The sequence below is a fragment of the Molothrus ater genome, chromosome 11, assembly GCF_012460135.2.
Source record: "Molothrus ater isolate BHLD 08-10-18 breed brown headed cowbird chromosome 11, BPBGC_Mater_1.1, whole genome shotgun sequence".
In the NCBI taxonomy this organism is placed as follows: domain Eukaryota; kingdom Metazoa; phylum Chordata; class Aves; order Passeriformes; family Icteridae; genus Molothrus; species Molothrus ater.
Genome location: NC_050488.2, coordinates 7,486,434 through 7,506,535, shown reverse-complemented (window position 1 = coordinate 7,506,535; position 20,102 = coordinate 7,486,434). Strand labels below are relative to the sequence as shown.

The following is a 20,102-nucleotide window of genomic DNA, read 5'->3' as shown; positions in this document are numbered from 1 at the left end:
AAATACTAAATATTCCTAAAAGCTAGAAGAGTAAAAATGCTAAAGCTTTAACCTATGCCATGGCATGAGACATATAACATAGTTATAATATAAAATTTCCATTAAACTAGCTCATTCACTTACAGCTGTACAGAGTACATCTAAACTCTGTTGGGAGCTGAACACAAAAATAAGCCTGAAAACCAAACTACCATCTATCTACAACTACCCATTTACATTGCATATGATAAGAGCAGCACACAACGTTTCATATAATAACTCCCACAAAAATTAGGTGCATAATTGACATTAAAGTGCAGGTGAGCTATATATCTCCCCATCTTCACATGGAGACTCGTATTTCAATCACCACAAATCCCAGTGGAAGAATTTTTTACAGCTCTCTAGTAAGTTTAAATGGTGTGGGATCAGCACAGTAAGGGGAGGGAGAAAGCACAAATCCCTAACCTGACCTTTGCTCTGATGTTTGCACCTTTCCCAAGTTGTCCAAACAGCATGATAAACTGAATTTCAATGTCATGCAGGGAGAATCCTCAAATGCTTTAAAGTGATGTTGCAGCTTTTCTGTTATTCACTTCCTCATTCATACCCTCAACACTGTGCAATGTGGAAATCCCTGCTTGAGAGCACAGAGAGACTTCTTACATGCTGAGAGTTATTCTGGTTTAGTGCTTGCTTTTGTACAAGTTTCTTCACTGCAGGTGATAATATTGCCTCTGCTTATCCTAATTTCAATTTCATCTCTTATTTTTTTGCCTGGAAATTAAGGAGCACTATTGTTCCTGCAGGTCTAGTTTTGAATTTTCTCCTTGCAGAGCACTCTCCTTCTGCACAGCTCGGGCACTGTGGGAAGCACAGCAGAGGACAGGGAGGGCCCCAGGCAAAGCAAGCAAAGCCAGAGTCTGGGACAGGTTAGCAAAGCAGGCAGGGTCTGTGTCACCTCCTGACTGGGCACATCTCTATGTACAGTTTATTTTCCTTTACATGTCAGTGCACTACAGAGCTACCTGGAGAAACCAAAGTCAGAAGCATCAACATTTTTGGTTGTGATGTAGCTTCTTGTTTCCTTGCAACCTTTACAATTCCAGATTTCAGCAGCCCGAGCTCTAGAGTTTCCTGCTTCCCTTGGATAACTCATAAATTGCTCAGTGCCAAAATCTCTTGCAGTTTGCAGGAATGTTGCTTTTCTTAACCCATCCAGTTATGCCTCTTTATCCTGCCCTTTATAATTCCTCTGCCTCCTAGAAAAACACAAATGGAACTGCAGGAGCTGGAGACCCTGCTGCTCAGAGCATGTGGAAGTTTACTGCCTTTCTTCTGCCACAGTTACAATGGTAACGTTTTTATGGCTTCCCAAATTCAGAGTTGGGAGCTAGTCTGATTTAATGCTTCAGGTCTTTTCAATGCTCTGTTCTCTCCTTTAGTTTGGCCTTTCTCTAGCAGCAAAACCCCTGGAGATTTATTTTGGTGTGGTACAAATAAGAATAATCAATTCTATAGCAAGCTTCTCACTGCTGAAAATGTGAAATAAGGGGATAAACATTAAGCCTGGGAGAAAATTCACAAGCATAAAAATAGTCTATTACTTACAGAACAGCTTATCTTGTAAACAGCCCAAATATTGCACCAATTAGTAATAATCAAATTGCATTGTGAAGAGTATGCACAGCAATATGAGCAAAAGCTGGGAGAAGAGATCTTGTTAAGCTTAATCCTCAACTGGAAATGCATAGTTTATGTACAGATTCTTAGTGTGCCAGCAATTTTTAAGTGTATAAATCAGGGCTACTCAACCAAAAACTCGAGGTGAGAATAAGCATAGCATGAAACATTTATGAATCATATGTAAATCTCTGAAAAAATACTTTGCCAATTTCCAATGAAAAATTTTACTTCCTTGTTCAGCATTTTGTTTCATGTGAATGCATTTTTTGGTTGTTTATCTTCTTTACCACAGTAAATCTTGTACATTGAATATCTGAGTAACCCCAATAGATATCCTTAATAATCAGTACACAAACTATACATTAAAATGCCAACTTTTGGCTCATGCATGGGTAATACATTTAAGCAAGCATAATTATGCCTGTCTGTGAATTTAAATGTATGCCCAAAATAAATGCAAACTATCTTAGTGTATAGATAGATAAATGCAAGATATCTTGCAAGTCCTATTGCAAGAAAATAGTTATCTACTATTTTAGCTCTGTGGATATAGTTCAGCAAAATAAATGAGAAATTACATGCTCCCTCCTTAAAAGACTGATTATCTCTTTCAGAAATGCCAGAGCAAGGAGAAGGAAAAGCTCATGCGCAGTGATTGATTTTTCCCTTTTCTGACAACTGTAAGTTTAAAAAGGGTAAAAAATGAATTATTAAACTGATGTAATGATAAAAAATCAGCTTCTTCATGCACCCAATGGTAAAAAAATAACCAATCAAACTATGAGGAACTGTCAAATAAAAAAAAATCCTCAAGTTTAAAAAAGTTTAGCTTTGATAGCTTAGAGAAAAGGCAAAGAACACTTCAAGGGCCTTTTCTTGGCAGGTGACACACAAGGAAAATCCTTTTAAACAAGCTTCCTTTAAAAACCTGTTACCTTCAAAATGATCTCAAATGTAAACATACTAGTGAAGACATAATCTGCATACCCTAGGATCTGGAAGGTAAACAAAAAGTTACAAACATTATTGCTAAAGCTGCTTTTGGGCTAACAAGGATCAATTAACAATGCATTACCTTTAACAGGATTTCAACAGTAAAGATGGCTGTGAAAGCATAGTCAAAGTAACCAAGTATCTGCAAGGTATAATATGTGCCACAGTAAGAAATCCATCTCTTAATAATTTTCACAACTTAGACCACATACACAACACCTGAATTAATCTAAGTAGACAGATGGAGGATTTAAACAAAGTAGTTTAAAATTCCAGCTACTGTGCAACAATTTTTATTTGCTTAAAAATTAAACAGATGCCACTGTGCTCAGGTATTAGATTTCTCTCCTTAATCATTGACAGGACCCAATAGGCAACAATTTCTTTCACTTCAGACTTTTCCTCTACTATCTTTCACAGATACTTTCTTCAGCCTTTAGCAGAGATACAGAATCTTAAACAAAGAATAAATACTTATTAATAATATCTGTGGTTTTTACCAAAGTATTGCATCACAAAATAAAACTTCAGTGGCTGCTTCTAAAGTGCAGATCACCCCACATTCTGCTACATTATATTGTTCCTGTATAGGCTTGTGCAGAGTGTCACAAAGCAAATTAATTATAACCAATCACTTAAAATCAGCACCACATCCCCTTTTCCTTGAAGTGGGAAGATACAGCAGTGATTTATTTGTAGGAAATCTAAAAGAACCCACAAGAGTTGCACAGTGCTATGAAGTTTCTGAGAGGATTGTGGCTGTGGGATTGACCTCAGTGCACAAGAACAGCTATTTCAGAAAAACCCAGAGCTGTGGCCACATCACTAACACCTAAATCAGTGAACTGCAGGAGGCTGGGAGTTTAGTCTCAAGGATCCAGCAATCCACCTGGCCAACAGTTGTGCACAGAAGTATCCTTCCTGCAGTTCAGCAACTAACCAAGTGGGAAGGAGAAATAAAATAAAAAGACAACACACAAAAAATTAGTCATAGATCAAATAAGAACAAATAATTTTCCCCCCATATTCCGTTGAATATCCCCATCCTGCTGTCCCTTGGTGTGGCTGAAAAAATAGGCAAATGTTAAAGCTATATGACAAAGATTAATAAGTAACCAATTCGCTCCAGACTTAAAATAAAATAAAAAATTCTTAAAGGCATTCCAGTTTCTAAACTTTCATTCTGCTGCTGACCTGGCTGATGGAGGGAATGTGAATCCTCAAGGCAGTAAAAAGAAAATGAAGCAGGCCTGGGGCATGTGAGAGTACTTACAACAAGAGGGCAACACCTTCCTCAAATCCCTCACACATTTTGTCTGTGTCCCAAACAGTAATAATCTTTTCAGTTACCACACTCTCCACTTACATTTTCCTAATGCTTCTCTAGTTACGAACACAATTATCAGCCCTTGAAGGCATTTCTATAATAACAATTTCAGTATTCTCCACCAGCTCTCTCTTTTTCCTACCCATTAGTGTGATTTATTTATAAGATTCCATTGGTCCAGCTTTGTAGATAAGGGAAGCACACTGCTCTGCTGAATAGTGCATGAAGAGTGTCTTTGTGCTTTGGCCTCTTTTTACCTCTGGAGAAAGTTTTAGCTTTTTGGTTTTTACTAAACTTACTGGAAAAGTGTTCAGAGAACGCCAACAGCCTAAAGAAGATTTTCATAGGTTGCACCAACAGCAGCAAGAACCAGAGAGCAGCCTCAGCAGGGCCACCTGTCCTGCAGGATGCAGAAGAGTTTCTCTGTCTCTGTGACCATCTCTACAGGTCATTTTGTACCTAAAACAGGAAAGGGCTGGAAGTTCTGTCAAAGCATCCCCAAAGTCCCCATGGACCACTACCAAGCTGCACCATCTCAGCCATTTTCTACCTAATCCAAAGCAAACCCAACTCACAAGAATATGAGAGTCTTGCTATGAATGAAGTGCAACAAGGCTAAAAAAGTCCATGGTCATGAGAGTGGATTTATTTTAGTTTCTCTGTCTAATAATTGTTCTTTTGAGTAACAGTTAAGTCTTCCACTAGATGAAGCACTTAAAATGTGCTTAAACAAATTCAAGAATTTGTTTTGGGAGAACACAGGTATTTAGTCCCCACATAAAACTACCATTTTATCTATTAATAAAGACACTACTGAAATTAATGGTTTTTAGGCTGAAATGGCTTCTTTCTATGAGTCAAGGCAAGAGCTGGGCATGCTCTGATCCTCCTCTAACACATGAGTGTAGAGAAAAGTGAGATTTATTGAGTTTCTGATGCAGCCAATCAAGAACCCAAATATTTTTGAGTCCAATGTGGGGGTAACTCAAGCCCCTCAGAGTGGCCACACAAGCTTCCCTGAGAGAGGAGGTAACATCCTCATGAATCCCTACACTCACTGACAGAGGGATCATGCAAGTGCCCCAAGGCCACAGAATAGAGCCAATGAAGAGAGGACATATCAGAGTCTGTTCCAAACATGATAAACAGTGATAATTTTAACTGGCATTTTTAAATCAGCATCAAACCCTGTGAGGTTCAAGAATTGCACATCAGTTACTCCAGCTGCAAAGTAGGGAAAAATATGAAAATTATAGATATTATATTCAGATGGAAAATATTTTATCCTGATATATTTATGGTCACAGAAAAACCATTATGTAAATAATAAAAATTTTTAATACTGATGATGTTCCATCACTAAAGTTAATTGTCTTTAAAGATATATGCTTCTTAGAGCAAAAGGAATATAAATGTATAGCTTGAAAAAGAAGAAGGAATGTTTTTTAACATGAAAATTAAAAACAAGGCACTAGGTCCAGAGGATTGTTTTTGTGAGAGTGTATTTGGCTTCAGATAAAAATGAAGGGCTTACATTATTTCGAAAAGAGTGGCTGCGAATTGGATCTTCTGCTGCTAAGGAAACACTGCTCAGCATGATGAAGACAAGGATGAGATTGGTAAAGATGTGGTGATTGATAAGTCTGTGGCATCCCACTCGAATTCTAAAGAGGAGATACAGAAATACACCATTTTTGCACACAGAATTCAGCAGATGGTTAATACACAACATGTTTTCTGTTACTCTGCCAGCTCTGATGGAACAGGCCAGCAATCAGCAGCTAGAAGCAATGAAAGTCCTGAAGCCATCGGTCTGATTCCTTAGAATGTAAACAAATCCAAAATCCAATTCACCCATAGTGAAGATGCACTTAAAGCCATCTGGGAGGGGCTGGTTTCTATTGGGTTGTGAACACCACGAGTTGCAGTGCTTGTAGCTCTGTGCACATGCAGTCACAGGTCAGAAAGACCAAGGCTAGATAACAAATCATCCCAGATCCCCAGTTCAATTTGATTCTCACTGAAGTTGTCATAATTACTCATCTTGAGAGATGCAGCTTAGGCTGCAGATCTCCTTGTGCTGCTTAGTACTCAAATCAGAATCTCCATGAAGATTTTCTTATAGAATTACAGGACATGTGGGTGTTGGAGGCTCCAGAGCTGTCAGGCTTTAGCCACATGACATGAAGTGTAACTGTGCATATGCTTAGAGTCACTGAGCCCAAAGTAATCACAAATACAGAGCAGGTCTGGGATTAAACTGACAGAAAGGCAGGATCAGGTTCATAACTGATTAACAATGAAGTTGTCTAAATTCTGATAAAGACTCAGAAGGTTCTTGGCTAAAATTTTTCCTCCTGTTATTAAGTAGATGATTGGAGTGTGGTGTATCTTAGTTAAGCAAATTGGCCATTTTAGACCAAGAATGCATAGTGTTAGTTGAAGCTGAAAGCAATTTGAAATGTTCAACAAACTTAATGATTTTGCATCCAAAACATTTTATCCTGATCTCCTTCTAAATTTGATGGCCTCTACCACTGAAAGACAGTAGTCTCTCATGCCAAATAAATATTAAGGACTTCTACTGACTAGTCAAGCTTGCTCTCTTCAGCAGGGTAGAACTCCAAATGCTCTGGAGTTAGACTAAAGTGGTAAAATATTCCACTGCCTCCCCAAAATCCAACTATTAGAGTTCTTGTTTTTTTGAAATAATTTGTCTTTATCTTTGATGCTTGTTTGAATCTGGGAAATGCTGTTACCCTAAGAAGAATATGTGCAATCTTTCTCCTACATTTTTTCTGGTTTCTCCTCTGCAAAGGTTACTAGGGTTACTAGAAATTCTGTCTCATGCAGATGATCTTTTATATCCAGTGACTAACATAGTACATAGATAATACACCTCAAAGGGTACTTTGCAGACATGTGAGAACTCAGACTAAATGTACAAAATGCTATTATCTTAAACAGTGGGAAGAAAAATAAGATATTTTTCAAATTCTTGTCATTTACCAAGTCAAACAGAAAATTTTAGCAGGGAAGCCAATCTCTTTTTGTTGAAGACACTAGATTCCTACTCCTGGTCTCCCTAGAAGGAGGTCTGTTACTTCACTGCTGAACCCTGATGTCTAAACCAATATTTTTCAAAGTCATATTTACGGGTTGGTGCTGCTGAAGATGAAGAAGGCACTCCCTTCAGGGATAGGTGTTATCTTCTCCTTCATGTTGAGCTCTGATATCCTACGGGGACGTGGGCCTGCTGGTACCTCTGGCTCATCCTCCTCATCTTCTTCATCTTCACCTACTTTAGATTGAACATTCTTTTTACTATAAACTAAAAAATATCAAGGTTTTGTTCATAACAATACAAAAGCACAGCTTGTATGAGAATACACACAGGAAATACACCTTCATAGCATGACTCAAAAAATCTATAGACCAATATGTGAACATCCAAATGTTGTCACAAGCTCGCAGAGGGTGCTGTGCACATGTGGGTGTGTGCATGAGTGCATTTACTGGCTTTGCTGGTCCTGAGCAGCCTCACCTGGGGACTGCTGGAGCCCCAGTTCAGCTCAGCCCTGTCCATGCCTGAGCTGAGGGCTGAGCTCTGGGCACTGGGTGAGCACTGTGTGCTCAAAACTCAGGACAGAATTCTGTGCCATGCATCCAGACAGAACTGATTTTTAGATAAGTCTGTTCACTAGGCCAAGGAAAAATTGACCAATCATCAGCCCTGGAATGTCCTCTTTTGCCAAATGTTTCAGAGAAGTTTAGAATTTTCTCCCATCCAGATAGTGTTACCAAAACAGTCCTGAGGCTCACAATATTAACTCTCAAATGCTTCTTCTACTGTCTAGGAAGCTGCAGAAAAAGATAATACTTAGGCCCATTTATCCACTGATAAGAGAGCACAACTTCACTGGCTTCAAAGGAATTGATTTAATGTTCACTAGGAGCAAGTTCAGGATATTTTAGCAAACAAACTTACATGTGTTTCTAGCTAGTATTCACATACCTGGTACATCACAGGGGGGATAGGGATCTTTATCCTCATCCTCCCCTTCTCCATATTCACCAATTGTCACCTACAGCAATGAAAGGGATGCACAGAAAGAAAAATAAACTTTAATATAGAGTGCAAAGCCCACAGAAAGCAAACCAAATACGCCTCTGAAGTCAGAGAAGTGAGTTTTCTGAAGCAGATTAACTCTGAGAATGTAGGAGAGGTGACATTTTATTACTAATTTTTCAAAAATTATTTTTCTATAGTATCCACATTTCTCTGGCTGTGTTAATCACAATAAGAATAGAACCAACACATTTTGATAAAGTCTATCAAGAATGAACATTCTAAGAGTTTATCATTCACTGATCTCACTGGACTTATCAAGCAAAATACCTACAGGGCTCTTAAGAAAAAAAATCACATTCTTCTAACATTAATAATTTTGTTCTCTAAGAGTTTTCCCCTCTCAGGATATCCTGGAACCAAAAGGATTTCTTCTGGTTTAAGAGACACTGTGAGGATGCAAAGCATCAAAACTAAGTTTCCCTTGCCTGGAAAAAAACGTAGGGATGATGGGCTCACAAAAGGAATTGTACCACGCACAATACAAAGTACTCCCTAGCAAAAATCAGCAAAATTGCTTCTTAGAAAAGACACAAGTTTTAGGATAAACACCTTACTATCCTTGGGCTTCTTCTGGTCAGCTTCTGACTTCTCGCTCTTTTTATTTTCCAGACTCTCCTTTCTATAAATCAATACAATAACAATTACAAAGCATGCCATGTAAAGACAGACAATTTTAAATGAACTATACCAATTCTACAAAAAACTGAAAGCCTTATAATAAAATATTCAAAATATTTTGTACATCTGTAGGTATCAGAGCAATAAAATCTACTGCATTTGAATGCAATGATCCATTTAAAAGATTATTATTTTGAATATAATTCCAGAGGCTAATCCCTGAAACATTCAATGCATGATCATTACTCCTTTCTAGAGGGATAAACTGTGCCCTTGGACTCATACAAACAACTTTCATTGACTTCAACAGGCTTGCACTGATTTCAAAAGAAGGTTTTCTACTTGTCTATATAAGGCTTAGAGAACTGATTCCACAGGGAGATGTGCACTGGCAACAACAGATAAATTCTTGTGCTAATTGCACAATAAATCCAACTGTTGCAATGTTTAAATATCAGTTGGTTTATCACTACATTCTTAATTCACCCCAATTATTACCTAACTTTTATCTAAAATTTTACTCTTTGTCTATTATTTTAGTGTCTAGACAAACCCTTTTATTTTTTTCCCAAGTCCAGCACATTTTGAAGTTGGTAAAGACATTCATATAAAAACATCCTTATAGAAGAATTCAATACCCTCCTCCTTCCCTCTCCTGCTGGTTCAACATGCCCATCTATTTTACCTCGCATTCTTTTTCCTTTCCTTTTCTTCAGCTTCTTCTTTCTGAGCTGTATTTAGACTTTCAGCATCTGCCAAGTTATCCACAGCAATGGCCAAGAAGACATTTAGCAAGATATCTATTTCAAATCATTTTAAGGACATTATGCCTTACCACACTTGTGTGGTTTATTATCAGCATAAACACTGACAATGTGAGAGATATAAAACACATGTTCCCAACCTACAGCGTGGAGGTTTGTGATGCTGGAGTGTACTGCAAATAACAGCCATTAATGGACCAGTCTGATACTGGCTGTAAAGTGAGCAGAGATCCATTAGGGTCATGGGTTTTAAAATAGCAGAATGCTTGGGGTATTTTTTTAAATAAATGAAATTCAACTTCATGCTAGCCTGAGCAAGTCCATGAATATGAAATTGTCTATTATATGTGAAGACTGTCCAGGCATTTTGAAAAATTCATTTTTATAATGCACGGTCTTTCATGTCTACAACAATCTATATCAAATTCAGTTCTTCAGTCCATATCAGTTAATCACAAATACTGATACAAATACCATGTAGTACAGAAAATACAATGTTTTTGCCCTTTCATCACCTCCTGACCTTTTAAGAGAGTGGCAGTAGTTTGTTTCTACGTGGGGCCAAGGAGGCATTTCCAGATCAGTGAGGGCAGGGAAGGGGCATGTTGCAGCAGATTTTGTGCCAGCTGTGCCAGGGTGTGTGCCCTGGTCCCTGCCCTGCAGAGGGTCCCTGGCTCACCCTCAGCTGTGCCAGAGCTCAGGGCTGTGCCAGGGATGGATGGGGAACCATCACTGCCCACGGGCTGGGCTCCCGCCCTGCTCTGCCATCACACACAGCAGCAGGGCACAGCTCCCAGGGAAGGAAGAAAGAGAACATTCTCTGCTTTCTGCTTGGTGGTGGCCAGAGATGGCCTGGAGATCCTGCCTCTGGTTCCTCAGGGAGCAAGGAAAGCTCTGTTTAAAGGTGCAGAGAGCCCTTGCCCGTGGCCATTGACCCCCTCCCAGAGGGATTTTGTGGATGTCCCTGGCACACAGCCCCATCAGAGATGTTTCCAGCCAGTGTAAAGGATACAGTTACCACAGATGAAGAGGATAATGAAATATATACAGACGATCATGCCTGAGGATGAGGGACCACCGTACGCCATTATGCCATCATACATGACAGCATTCCAGTCTTCCCCTGTTAGGATCTAAGGAGCAGATATTAGGAGATTAGTAGTAACTCAGCACCAAAAGTAAACAGAGAAACACATTTCCTCTGACCACACAACACACTAACTTTCTGTATGCATAAAGCAATACCATGTTCTTTTCATGCATTGTTTTAAAATTCCCATTTAAACCTCTCCTGAAAGCTTGGGTTTAACTCTCACAGCTTTTATTTTGTGCTATGCATTTATATGACTGAACTTCAAAGGCAAAAATAATAAAAAAGAAATTCTATTGAAATTTTACTGATCTTGGCATGCCAAGGTAAGAGCCCTGGTTTTCAGTAATGCCACTTATGTAGCAATGCCAACAAACGTCCACCACTTAAAAATCAAGTTAGTATATGTTTTAAGGTTCTTTTTTTAAATTCTGGCCACAAATCTGTACTATGATAAAAATTCTGAGTATTGCAATGCAGGCTTTAGGGACACTTCATATATTTCTAAGTAACGTCTTGAAAATTATGTGTTCCATCCTGAGGAAACATGCAATACTCACTCTCCTTCCAAGCAATTAAATGGTTGTTTAAGAAAATAAAATGCATGCCATTTTCTAAAATTCTTTTTTGGGGAGCTAAACTTATCCAGCTAATTTTCAACCAACAGGTTGATTGCTCCTGAAGGTCTTCTAAAAGTGAAGGAATCTACATTCCCTTGAAAATGAGGCAGCCTAAAATCTGAATGAAATCTAACTCAGCTGAATTGCAAAGGTAAGCCTTAAGTTTTTGTAGGGACAATGTCAGGTCAAATGTGAACACTTTAACCCATAAAGAAACGTCTCATTAATATTTCCTTATCTTTAAATCAAATGAAAGATTTTCTGCTTGCTCTGGGAAAACACCAGATGAGACTTCTACCAAAGTGACAGAAGTTGACACCAAGGTAAATCTTGCAGGGTCAGCTTTAACTCTCACCTACAATGGCTGAAACCAAATATTGTGGTAATGTACACAGCCAAGTGTGAAAATGGTGAGCAAGATGAAACCAAATAGCCTAATTGCAGTATCCAAATTGGGAAAAAATAGTTTTAAAAAAGCATCACAAATAAGTGAAAAGTAAACTCTAAGTATGCCCCTACCACTTCACTAGTTTGCCTTCACTAGCAGACAAGTTTGCCTTAAGATTTTAATAAAACCTGGTCTCTAAAGAAATTAATGCTTATTTTTATGTTATAGTGATATGACCCCAATGTAAATGTTACACACCTAATAAGTTAAAGAAAATAAATTGATCAAAATAAATATAACATTCCACCTCTTCTTCTAGTCATGTGTTTGATGGAGAAAGGAGATTTAACTCTGTGAAGTAACACGACAGCTATGTTGCATAGATAGATCAAAGAAGATATGAAACAAATGGTACAAATGGTGCAAAGTTACCAGAGTACTGAATTTAATGAGAAGAATGCTACTTAAAGTAAACTGAATAAATAGTATTCATGATTTCATTTTCAGGCAACATGATCACTTAAACAGTTTTGTTGATCAAAGGTAAAATGTCTCATACGGGATGAAAGAAAGTTACCTGGAATACAGTTAAAAGGGCTTGTGGAAAATTATCGAAGGTGCTCCGTTTTGTTTGAGTTTCATCAAAATTAAATTTGCCTCCAAACAGCTGCATTCCAAGCAACGAGAAGATTATGATGAAGAGGAAAAGCAGAAGCAACAGTGAAGCAATGGACTTCATTGAGTTTAACAAGGATGCTACCAAGTTGCTCAGGGATGCCCAGTGCCTATAAATTAAAATGCGTGTGTTAACACACACCAAAAAAACCCCAAACAAAACAGTAAAAGAGCAGTGCATGATGAAGTATTACAAAACAATTGCTGATCACTCTTCAGTTATCCTTAGAATTAGCAGTATTAGATAATCTTACCTTGTTACTTTAAAAATACGCAGGAGACGAACACAGCGAAACACTGAAATTCCAAGGGGTGACATAATTTCCAACTCCACCAAAATGGTTTCAACAATGCCACCACAAACAACGAAGCAATCAAAGCGGTTAAAGAGAGAAACAAAATAGGCCTGTAGGCCCAAGCTGTACATCTTTACTAACATTTCACAGGTGAATAAAGCCAGAAGAACTTTATTTGCGATATCTGGAACAAAATATTAAAGAAAAAAAAGATTCTGAATTGCCTCATAGATTCCAGTTTTATTTTAACATATCAGTACTATACTTTCTATATGAGTTTGCAGCTTTTTGCCTAAAAAGGAAATACTGGGTTTTTTTTATGTTGGACTGTAGTTGATGCTTGAGTGGCAAAAGTTACCCGAGGATGTAAAGCTTCCTGCCAGCTATAAACTATTCATCTTTCCAATCTGTTGTGCAGTTCATGGTTCCTCAGCTCACAGCTTGAGTCCACGCTGTAACTTAAGCAACCAGCCCACAGCAAGTCCTGCTGTGCCAGTTCCCACTTCCTCCTCATCCTTCAAGCACAGTTCCACGATAAAAGTACAGATATTTACAATTTAGCATTGTCAGGTGTGTGCTGCTGCATTACTCAGCTCTGTTACAGCTATGGAAATCAAACATCATATTCAGTCATTTCTTTTCTCTCTCTCTGGCTGGGCTGAATATCCTTCAGACAGCAAACAACAAAATGGCAAAGTACAAAAGTAGCCACTGATAGAACGCAACCACCCATAGTCAAGACCAGGACAAATAATTTTTGACTGTACCTTGGATCTGGGTCAGCCAGTCAGGTTGATTGTAATGCTCTGATGAGATAGTTAACGTGTTCAAAAAGACCAAGACAATTACAAGCCAATAAAATGTGACAGATTTTACTGCAGCCCTACATTTTCTTCTGTTAAAGCGGTTCCAGCGACGCCAGCGTCGACTGAAAGTTCAAATAAAAATAAATTTATTATTATATGGAAAACACATATGAACTTAAGGAGAGTGTGGTTTTCTTCTGTGTAGAAAACAAGTTCAGTTGTGTTTGTGTGAGCAGGTGTATTTTCATAAATATGTGTAAAATACTTCAACAGCTGTGTAAGTCATCACCAGTTGCAGATTAAGGACTGCTAACGTGTTATTCCTTTTTTAATATTTCCTTATAGTTTTTTAAATGTAAACCACAACATTTGGAGACTCCAATTTCCTGTGACATAATTAGATTAAGCTGCATTTAACATTTCATTGGGTAACAAAGTATAACTAGCTTTCCAAGGCCCCATACACTTAATAGCAATAAAGAAAAGTCAATGAATCAACTCAGAATTCAAATTAAATTCAGTCTAAAAATGTAGGCTTTGAGCTAAACCACAAAGAGAATTCTGGGAGGATTAAACAGAATAGGAATGCTGAGGTCACCTTCTAGAAATCTACCTATAACATCAGAAACCTTCTTTAGTAATTCCTAGAGATTTCTACTGATGTGCACTGAAATTGTGTCAGTGGGCAAATGTCCGTGAAATAAAAAAGAGTGACAAGCTGAGGCTGTACCTAGATATGAGCTGGATTCAAAAGTGAGGACATATCTTTGGACTCATAAAACTAGATTTCTCTGCTTCACTTCTGGGAACTCTGTTCAAGCATTAACTAAGTTTTCTTTGTGCATCTTAAATTTGTACTTGTAGTAAAGGAAATCAATACTGGTTTCAGATATCAGTACAAAGACGTTTCAAGCCTTTGCAGTATTCTAACCATATAAAGGAAAAATATCCTGTCCTGCCCTAAATCAACACAGAATTCAAGACATAACATTCTTATCTTGCCAATCCCCTGCTCTAAGGGCTGTCCATGGCCATCAGCGGGATGCCTCATTCCCTGGGTAGGTTAAACTGACTGCTCTTACACTTACAGAACACCCTAACATTGAAGTCCATGAGACAATAGAACAGCACAAAAGAATACTGAAGAACAACAATGGTGCCATATTTTACTTATAAGACTCACAAGCAGGCTCAAACTGCATAACTCCAAGCTTTCTGAAGCCTATGGGGCTATTTTTTTATTTTCCCCAGAAAGATGTGTGGAGCCAGTGATAGTAAAGTATAGTTAACTGGTATATATATGAATGTGTATGAATAACATGGGCATACATAAACAGACTACAGAAATAAAACAAAAATTCAAAAAGGAGAATAGCACTAAATTTCTCCATTAGTTTGATACAAGTAAAGGCATGCTCCCAAAGATTTACTTCTATTTTGACTTGTAGTGCAGCAGGTAGGCAAGCTTGCAATGAAAAGCATTTTCTATTTTGATCCAAAGGCATTTTGACATTACTTTCAAAACAATATCCTTGATAAGTTATGGCCTGACTTACTTTGTGCTCAAACTCAGTGTACTGACATTGCAGAGTAACATTCCAGAAGCTGGAGTGAGGATCAGCCCAGAAGAGTGAGAATTGGACCAAGATTTTGCATTTACCTTAGAATGAGATTATAAGAGGAAAATACTGACCTGAACTTGGATTTTGAGATGGTTTGACTAGAAGAAAAGGAAAATACATTTTTAAGAATGGGGAAAAAATAATTAATAAATTCATTCTCTTTAGAATTTTGCATTGGCATTACACATATATAAAACAAACTTTTAATAAAATGCATCATGAATGCTGAAATTCTTTTGTCTGTTATTTATTTTCTGAACTACTATTTCAAAAACATTACAAATTTTCTTGGTGAAAGAAAGGAAAACTCCTTTAAAACTCAGTAAATAAACTTTGAATAAACATGTAGGAGCTGCCTGGAAGTCATGAATAACTGAGCAAATAAATACTGAATACCATGGGTTATAGAAATACTCTCATATATTCAGTTATTGTCTAAAAAAATACATGTTCCCCAGGTCATACACAATTTAACAGAAATATTCAGTTTTCCATGTCATTAGAAACTTCTATTCTTTTCTTATAATTTGGACAAAAATCATATTTTACAAAAGCTTTCAGGAAATCACCATTCCACTCCAAGCTGAGTTGAATTGCTTTTTACCACCTTAACCTGAGAATTTTAGGAGCGCTTTAATTCTCTTATCATTGGTGGAATATCAAACTCCTGTGTGTGCCATACAAAGCCTGGCTATTTCAAGGCACTTTTGGCTAAACAAACAGTGGGGAAATAAAGACCCTTGGAAATGCTGAGATGTTCTGAGCTCAGCTCCCAGCCGTGCACTCACCACAAGCTCCCGCAGCACGCCGGGCTCTCCCCTTCCCCGCTGACGTTCTCCGTGTTCACTGACTCGGTCTCGCTGGTGGGCATGCTCGCTGTGGGGACACAGAACTGCCTCAGAGCCAGCCCCACGCAAGGCATGGCACAGCTGGCATCTCCTCACCCATGGCAAGAGGGCCTCCAGCTCTGCTGGGAGCTTGGACAATCTGAGGAGTTGTAGATGAAGTCAGACACTTCATCAGTCCTCCTCTCTCACCAAAAGGAAGCACGTGGAATTCCAGAGAGAATGGTGCCTTTTTTATTTTTGTCGTTTCTTTTTAGTGATTCAAGGTAATTGCTTACAATTCACTGCAGAGTATAGAGCACAGGAAGTTTGTACAAAGAGTATGCTACCCCAGCAAAGAAATTAAACTGAGCTAGATTCTGAAACTTTTCCCTTTGAGAAGTGTTCTGTTAGCACTTTGGAGGTGCTTTTCTGTTGAAGTGCTATTAAAAGCTCGCTGATTCCAAGAAATATCATCAAACTTCTGAAAGCAGGAACAATCACACCGTGGTCACACTGACCACTCTTTGCTCTTACTGACATTGTGAATTATTGAGGCAAGATGCCAGAAGGTAAATGTGCCTGCAGATACTGTGTGAGCAGCAGGCAGGAGCAGGGATGGAGAATGGTCCTTCAAAGCATGATGAGAATTACCACTAATAAAAAGGGGACAAATACATTTGCCACAGAGTCAATTACTGCACACAGAGTGGATCAGTACTGAGTGGTTAGCAATTGGAGCTGATGGCTTTTTAGACAAAACTCATTTTCAGCTGGGTCATCACCATTTGTCTGCAAATCAGCTGAAATATAGAGGGAGAACACCTTATGTCAAAAAGTGTTAGGAAATGATAAACAGCCAAAGTTCTCAGTGCTTCTGAGGGGAGAGCACTACTTCCATGTCTGCAAAGTGAGCGTGAAAGGAAAACCTCAGGAACAAGAAAAGGGTAAATTAATGTTGCTGGTTTATACAGTAGAAATACCATTTAAAGTAGGAAACATATTAGAGGTGCAAGATGCACTGAAATTACTGTAAAACAGCAAGAACAAAAGAAAAACAGAGCATTCTAAAGGTATTCTGGTGTGTACCTTCTACTGTTTTGATGTTTTGCTTGGTTGGTTTATTAGGTTTGGTTTGTTGGGAAGAGTTTAAGCCAATGTCTGTGAATTGAAAGCACTCAGAGCAATACACTGCCAACTTCTGATAGGGAGATCTCACTATTTGATGATATGAGATTTAAGAATCAGACCCTGAATTTTCTGATTTGTGCACAAATCAGGCAAAGAGTGATAAGTGTTAGGAACAGTCTCTCTGCACAGCCTCCATACTGCCTCAACAGCGACATGAAGACAGAGGGGAGTGGGAAGGGCTGGTTTGGTTTCTGTGCCCATCAGTCCCATCCAAGCTGGAGACTGGCAGGTCTGTGCAGGCCAGGTACTCAGCTACTGCTGAGAATCTGTCCCCATAAGCAAGTCACTGTTATATGGAATGCTAAACAGAGTGGCATAACAAAGAAAGATCCAAAATGTCCATGCAGGTGTTTGAATAAACAAAGCACTTCAGGCAGTAAGCACAGCAAAACCTTCTTTCACAAGGTTCTTCTGTTCTGATGTTTCTTTTAAAATATTTCTGTAATGACTTTATATATTAAAACTCTCTGGTTAGCACCTGCAAGTGTCTCAATTCTAATATCATACCTCCCTTTATAAATCAGTTTTAAAATAATGAATTTTTCTAGTCCTGTAAGAACTTCACTGCTTACAGTCAGAGTTCAAAAGGAATTTCACTCAAAAGTAAAGAAAACATTCTTTGATGTTCAAATTCAACTATTAAAATTTCAAAGGGTTAAAGAAAAAAAGAATCACAAATTTATTTCAAGCATAGTCTCAGGGCTTTAGAACTAAGAATATTTATTTTTAAATGCCAGTTTCTTGTGAAATAACTATAAATATATATAAGTATACCCTGTCTGGTAAAGAACTGAACTGGTTGCCTTGTGCCAGGTGACTTGAATGCTGTTAGAAAACATGGCATTACAGTCACCTAATGATGAACATTTCAGCACTTGTGATGAGCAACTGCAAAATAAGAGTGCTGAAGTCTTGTTTCACATATCATTAAGAGCTGCCAGGAAAACACAACTAGGCCTACTTCCATGATTATTGCATATGTGCAATGTGTCCCATGCTTGTATTTCAAATTTATCAACCCTCCTGTCCCCTGGAAGAAAAGGTACCTAGAATCCAATGCTTCATAAAGTGTCACTCCACTGAGTGACAAAAAAGCTACATTTAATGCAAGTAATGCAAGTGCATGTAAAAGTGAAGTACTGTAATTTTAACTCAAGTCTACCCTGACTTTATGTGTTAGCCCAAAATAAGAAATACCAGCCCCTTTTGAACACAATTATTTGAAGAAAAACAAAGTAAGAATATCTTTGTCCCTACTGAAGGGAATGTCAGTTCTGTTAATTATTAAATACATCAGAATGTTACTGTGTTTCAGACACCACAGGGCTCTTGCTGCATCTCTATCAGTGACTTGCAGGTGCTGTATTACAAACAGAAGAGGGAAAAAAGAACCAATTCACATTAGAAACTCAGCTGCCATTATACTGTAATTTATATGTCAAAATTGGAACTCGACAGAAGTACTGAGAAAGGCACCGTGTGGAAGTCCAGCTCCAGCAATGCCAGCAAGTCATCAGGTCTTTAGGCAGAAGAAAAGAGCAGCACTGCATGTCCACATCCACTCTGCTAATGCAAGCAACCTGCCAGATCCCAAAACAACTCAGCTCCATGGCCACAGCTCCATAAGGGCAGGTGGTGTCCATGAGGCAAACACAGCACACAATTTTGAGAGACTTTTGAGAGACTGATCTCAGCAGGGTCAGCTCTGAGATCTGTAAACTGGCAACCCAGTATTGAAAGGAAGATGCCAAATTTTTGTCTTTCCTTTATTCACCTTTTGCCCTTATTTTACTGGCATTCTTCTGGAAAGATTATCTAGATTTCAAGATCTAATAATCTCCTCAAAATCAGCTAACTGGTTTCAAACAAAAGAATGCTTGCATTAGACAAAATAAGCAACCCATACAGCATGCAGCTTAATACTTTCCTGAGTGGATAGAAAACAGGTCAAATACATCAACTACTACATTTTGCTTCTATGGATAAGAATATAACATGAGAAAAACAATCCATTGTATTCACAAGGTACTCTATGGAGTTTCAGGCTTTGGAGCAGGGATTTCCAACTCCACTCCAGGATGTAACATAACTAATGCACAGTGAAGAGCAAGCCACTGTCTATCAGCAGTGTGCCCTTGCCAGCTAGAGTTGGAAGAAATAAATTCCATAATCCTGAAATACAACAATTCAGCATCACTGTAGAATCCAGAAGCAGGCTAAATTACAACCTGAATTACTGAATTGTGGTTTCAAGTATTAATGTTGGAAATGTTTTCCTCTCTAATGTAAATTATTAAAATCTTAACCTGAATCAACTTCAACTGTGCATTTTCACACTGGTGCACGTTGGGCAGCCTTGTGGTTAACTGTGCTGAAGGAAAAGTGCTGCAGAAGTGGAGTGATCTGCACAGCTCATCAGTATTGGCTACTGCAGAGAATCTTGGCATTATATTAAACTGGCAAAATTTTAGATCACTCTTACAAAAAATTACATGTTCTGTTTGCGAGTAACAGCCAACCAATTCCTTGAATTGTTGGTTCCAAAATTTTCCTAATTCTTTCTCAAATTAGTACATGAATTTTCTGAATCCTTTTTACCAAATCTTTGAGGTAGTCAAATGGGAAAACTGAGTGGGAAAAAAAAATCCCCAAAGTGGCAACATTACCATTGCAAATTCATCTCAAATTTTCCCAAGTCTGCTGTATGCCCAGAAAACACTTCAGAAAGAAGTGGCACTATCTCTTCTGACTGTGAAGCTTCTTGGGGTAAATTCAGTTTAAGGAGAGTCTGCTTGGAAGATGTTCTCCATGATAGTGTAGCAAGATATCTTTTTTCATAGTGCAGATTTAATGTTGCTGTAGATCATTCTTATGGGCTCTCTGTTTTTATAGGCAGCCCATGGAAAAGCAATATAAGGCTGGCTGCATAGCAGTGGAAAGAGAGCAAATAAATTGGGTTTTGTTATAGTAGCATCACTGAACCAACCACTTGTAGCCTGAAGGATGACACTGAGAACCTTGGGAATGTTCTACACACATGTTGCTTTTAATGGACATACAGGTAGAGGGAATACAAAGAAAAATATTTATT

The 20,102-nt window shown here is 38.3% G+C and overlaps 1 protein-coding gene across 1 annotated transcript in view; it reads right to left on the bottom strand.

The window, feature by feature from the left end:
* Positions 1-20,102, bottom strand: part of CACNA1D (calcium voltage-gated channel subunit alpha1 D) — a 168,669-nt gene that overhangs the window by 54,750 nt on the left and 93,817 nt on the right. Inside the window, 12 exon segments of the mRNA XM_036391279.2 lie at positions 2,601-2,660; positions 5,520-5,649; positions 7,142-7,286; positions 8,001-8,070; positions 8,667-8,736; positions 9,421-9,535; positions 10,512-10,632; positions 12,175-12,382; positions 12,527-12,752; positions 13,336-13,496; positions 15,068-15,094; positions 15,785-15,872. Of these exon segments, the coding sequence (XP_036247172.1) occupies positions 2,601-2,660; positions 5,520-5,649; positions 7,142-7,286; positions 8,001-8,070; positions 8,667-8,736; positions 9,421-9,535; positions 10,512-10,632; positions 12,175-12,382; positions 12,527-12,752; positions 13,336-13,496; positions 15,068-15,094; positions 15,785-15,872 (1,421 nt within the window).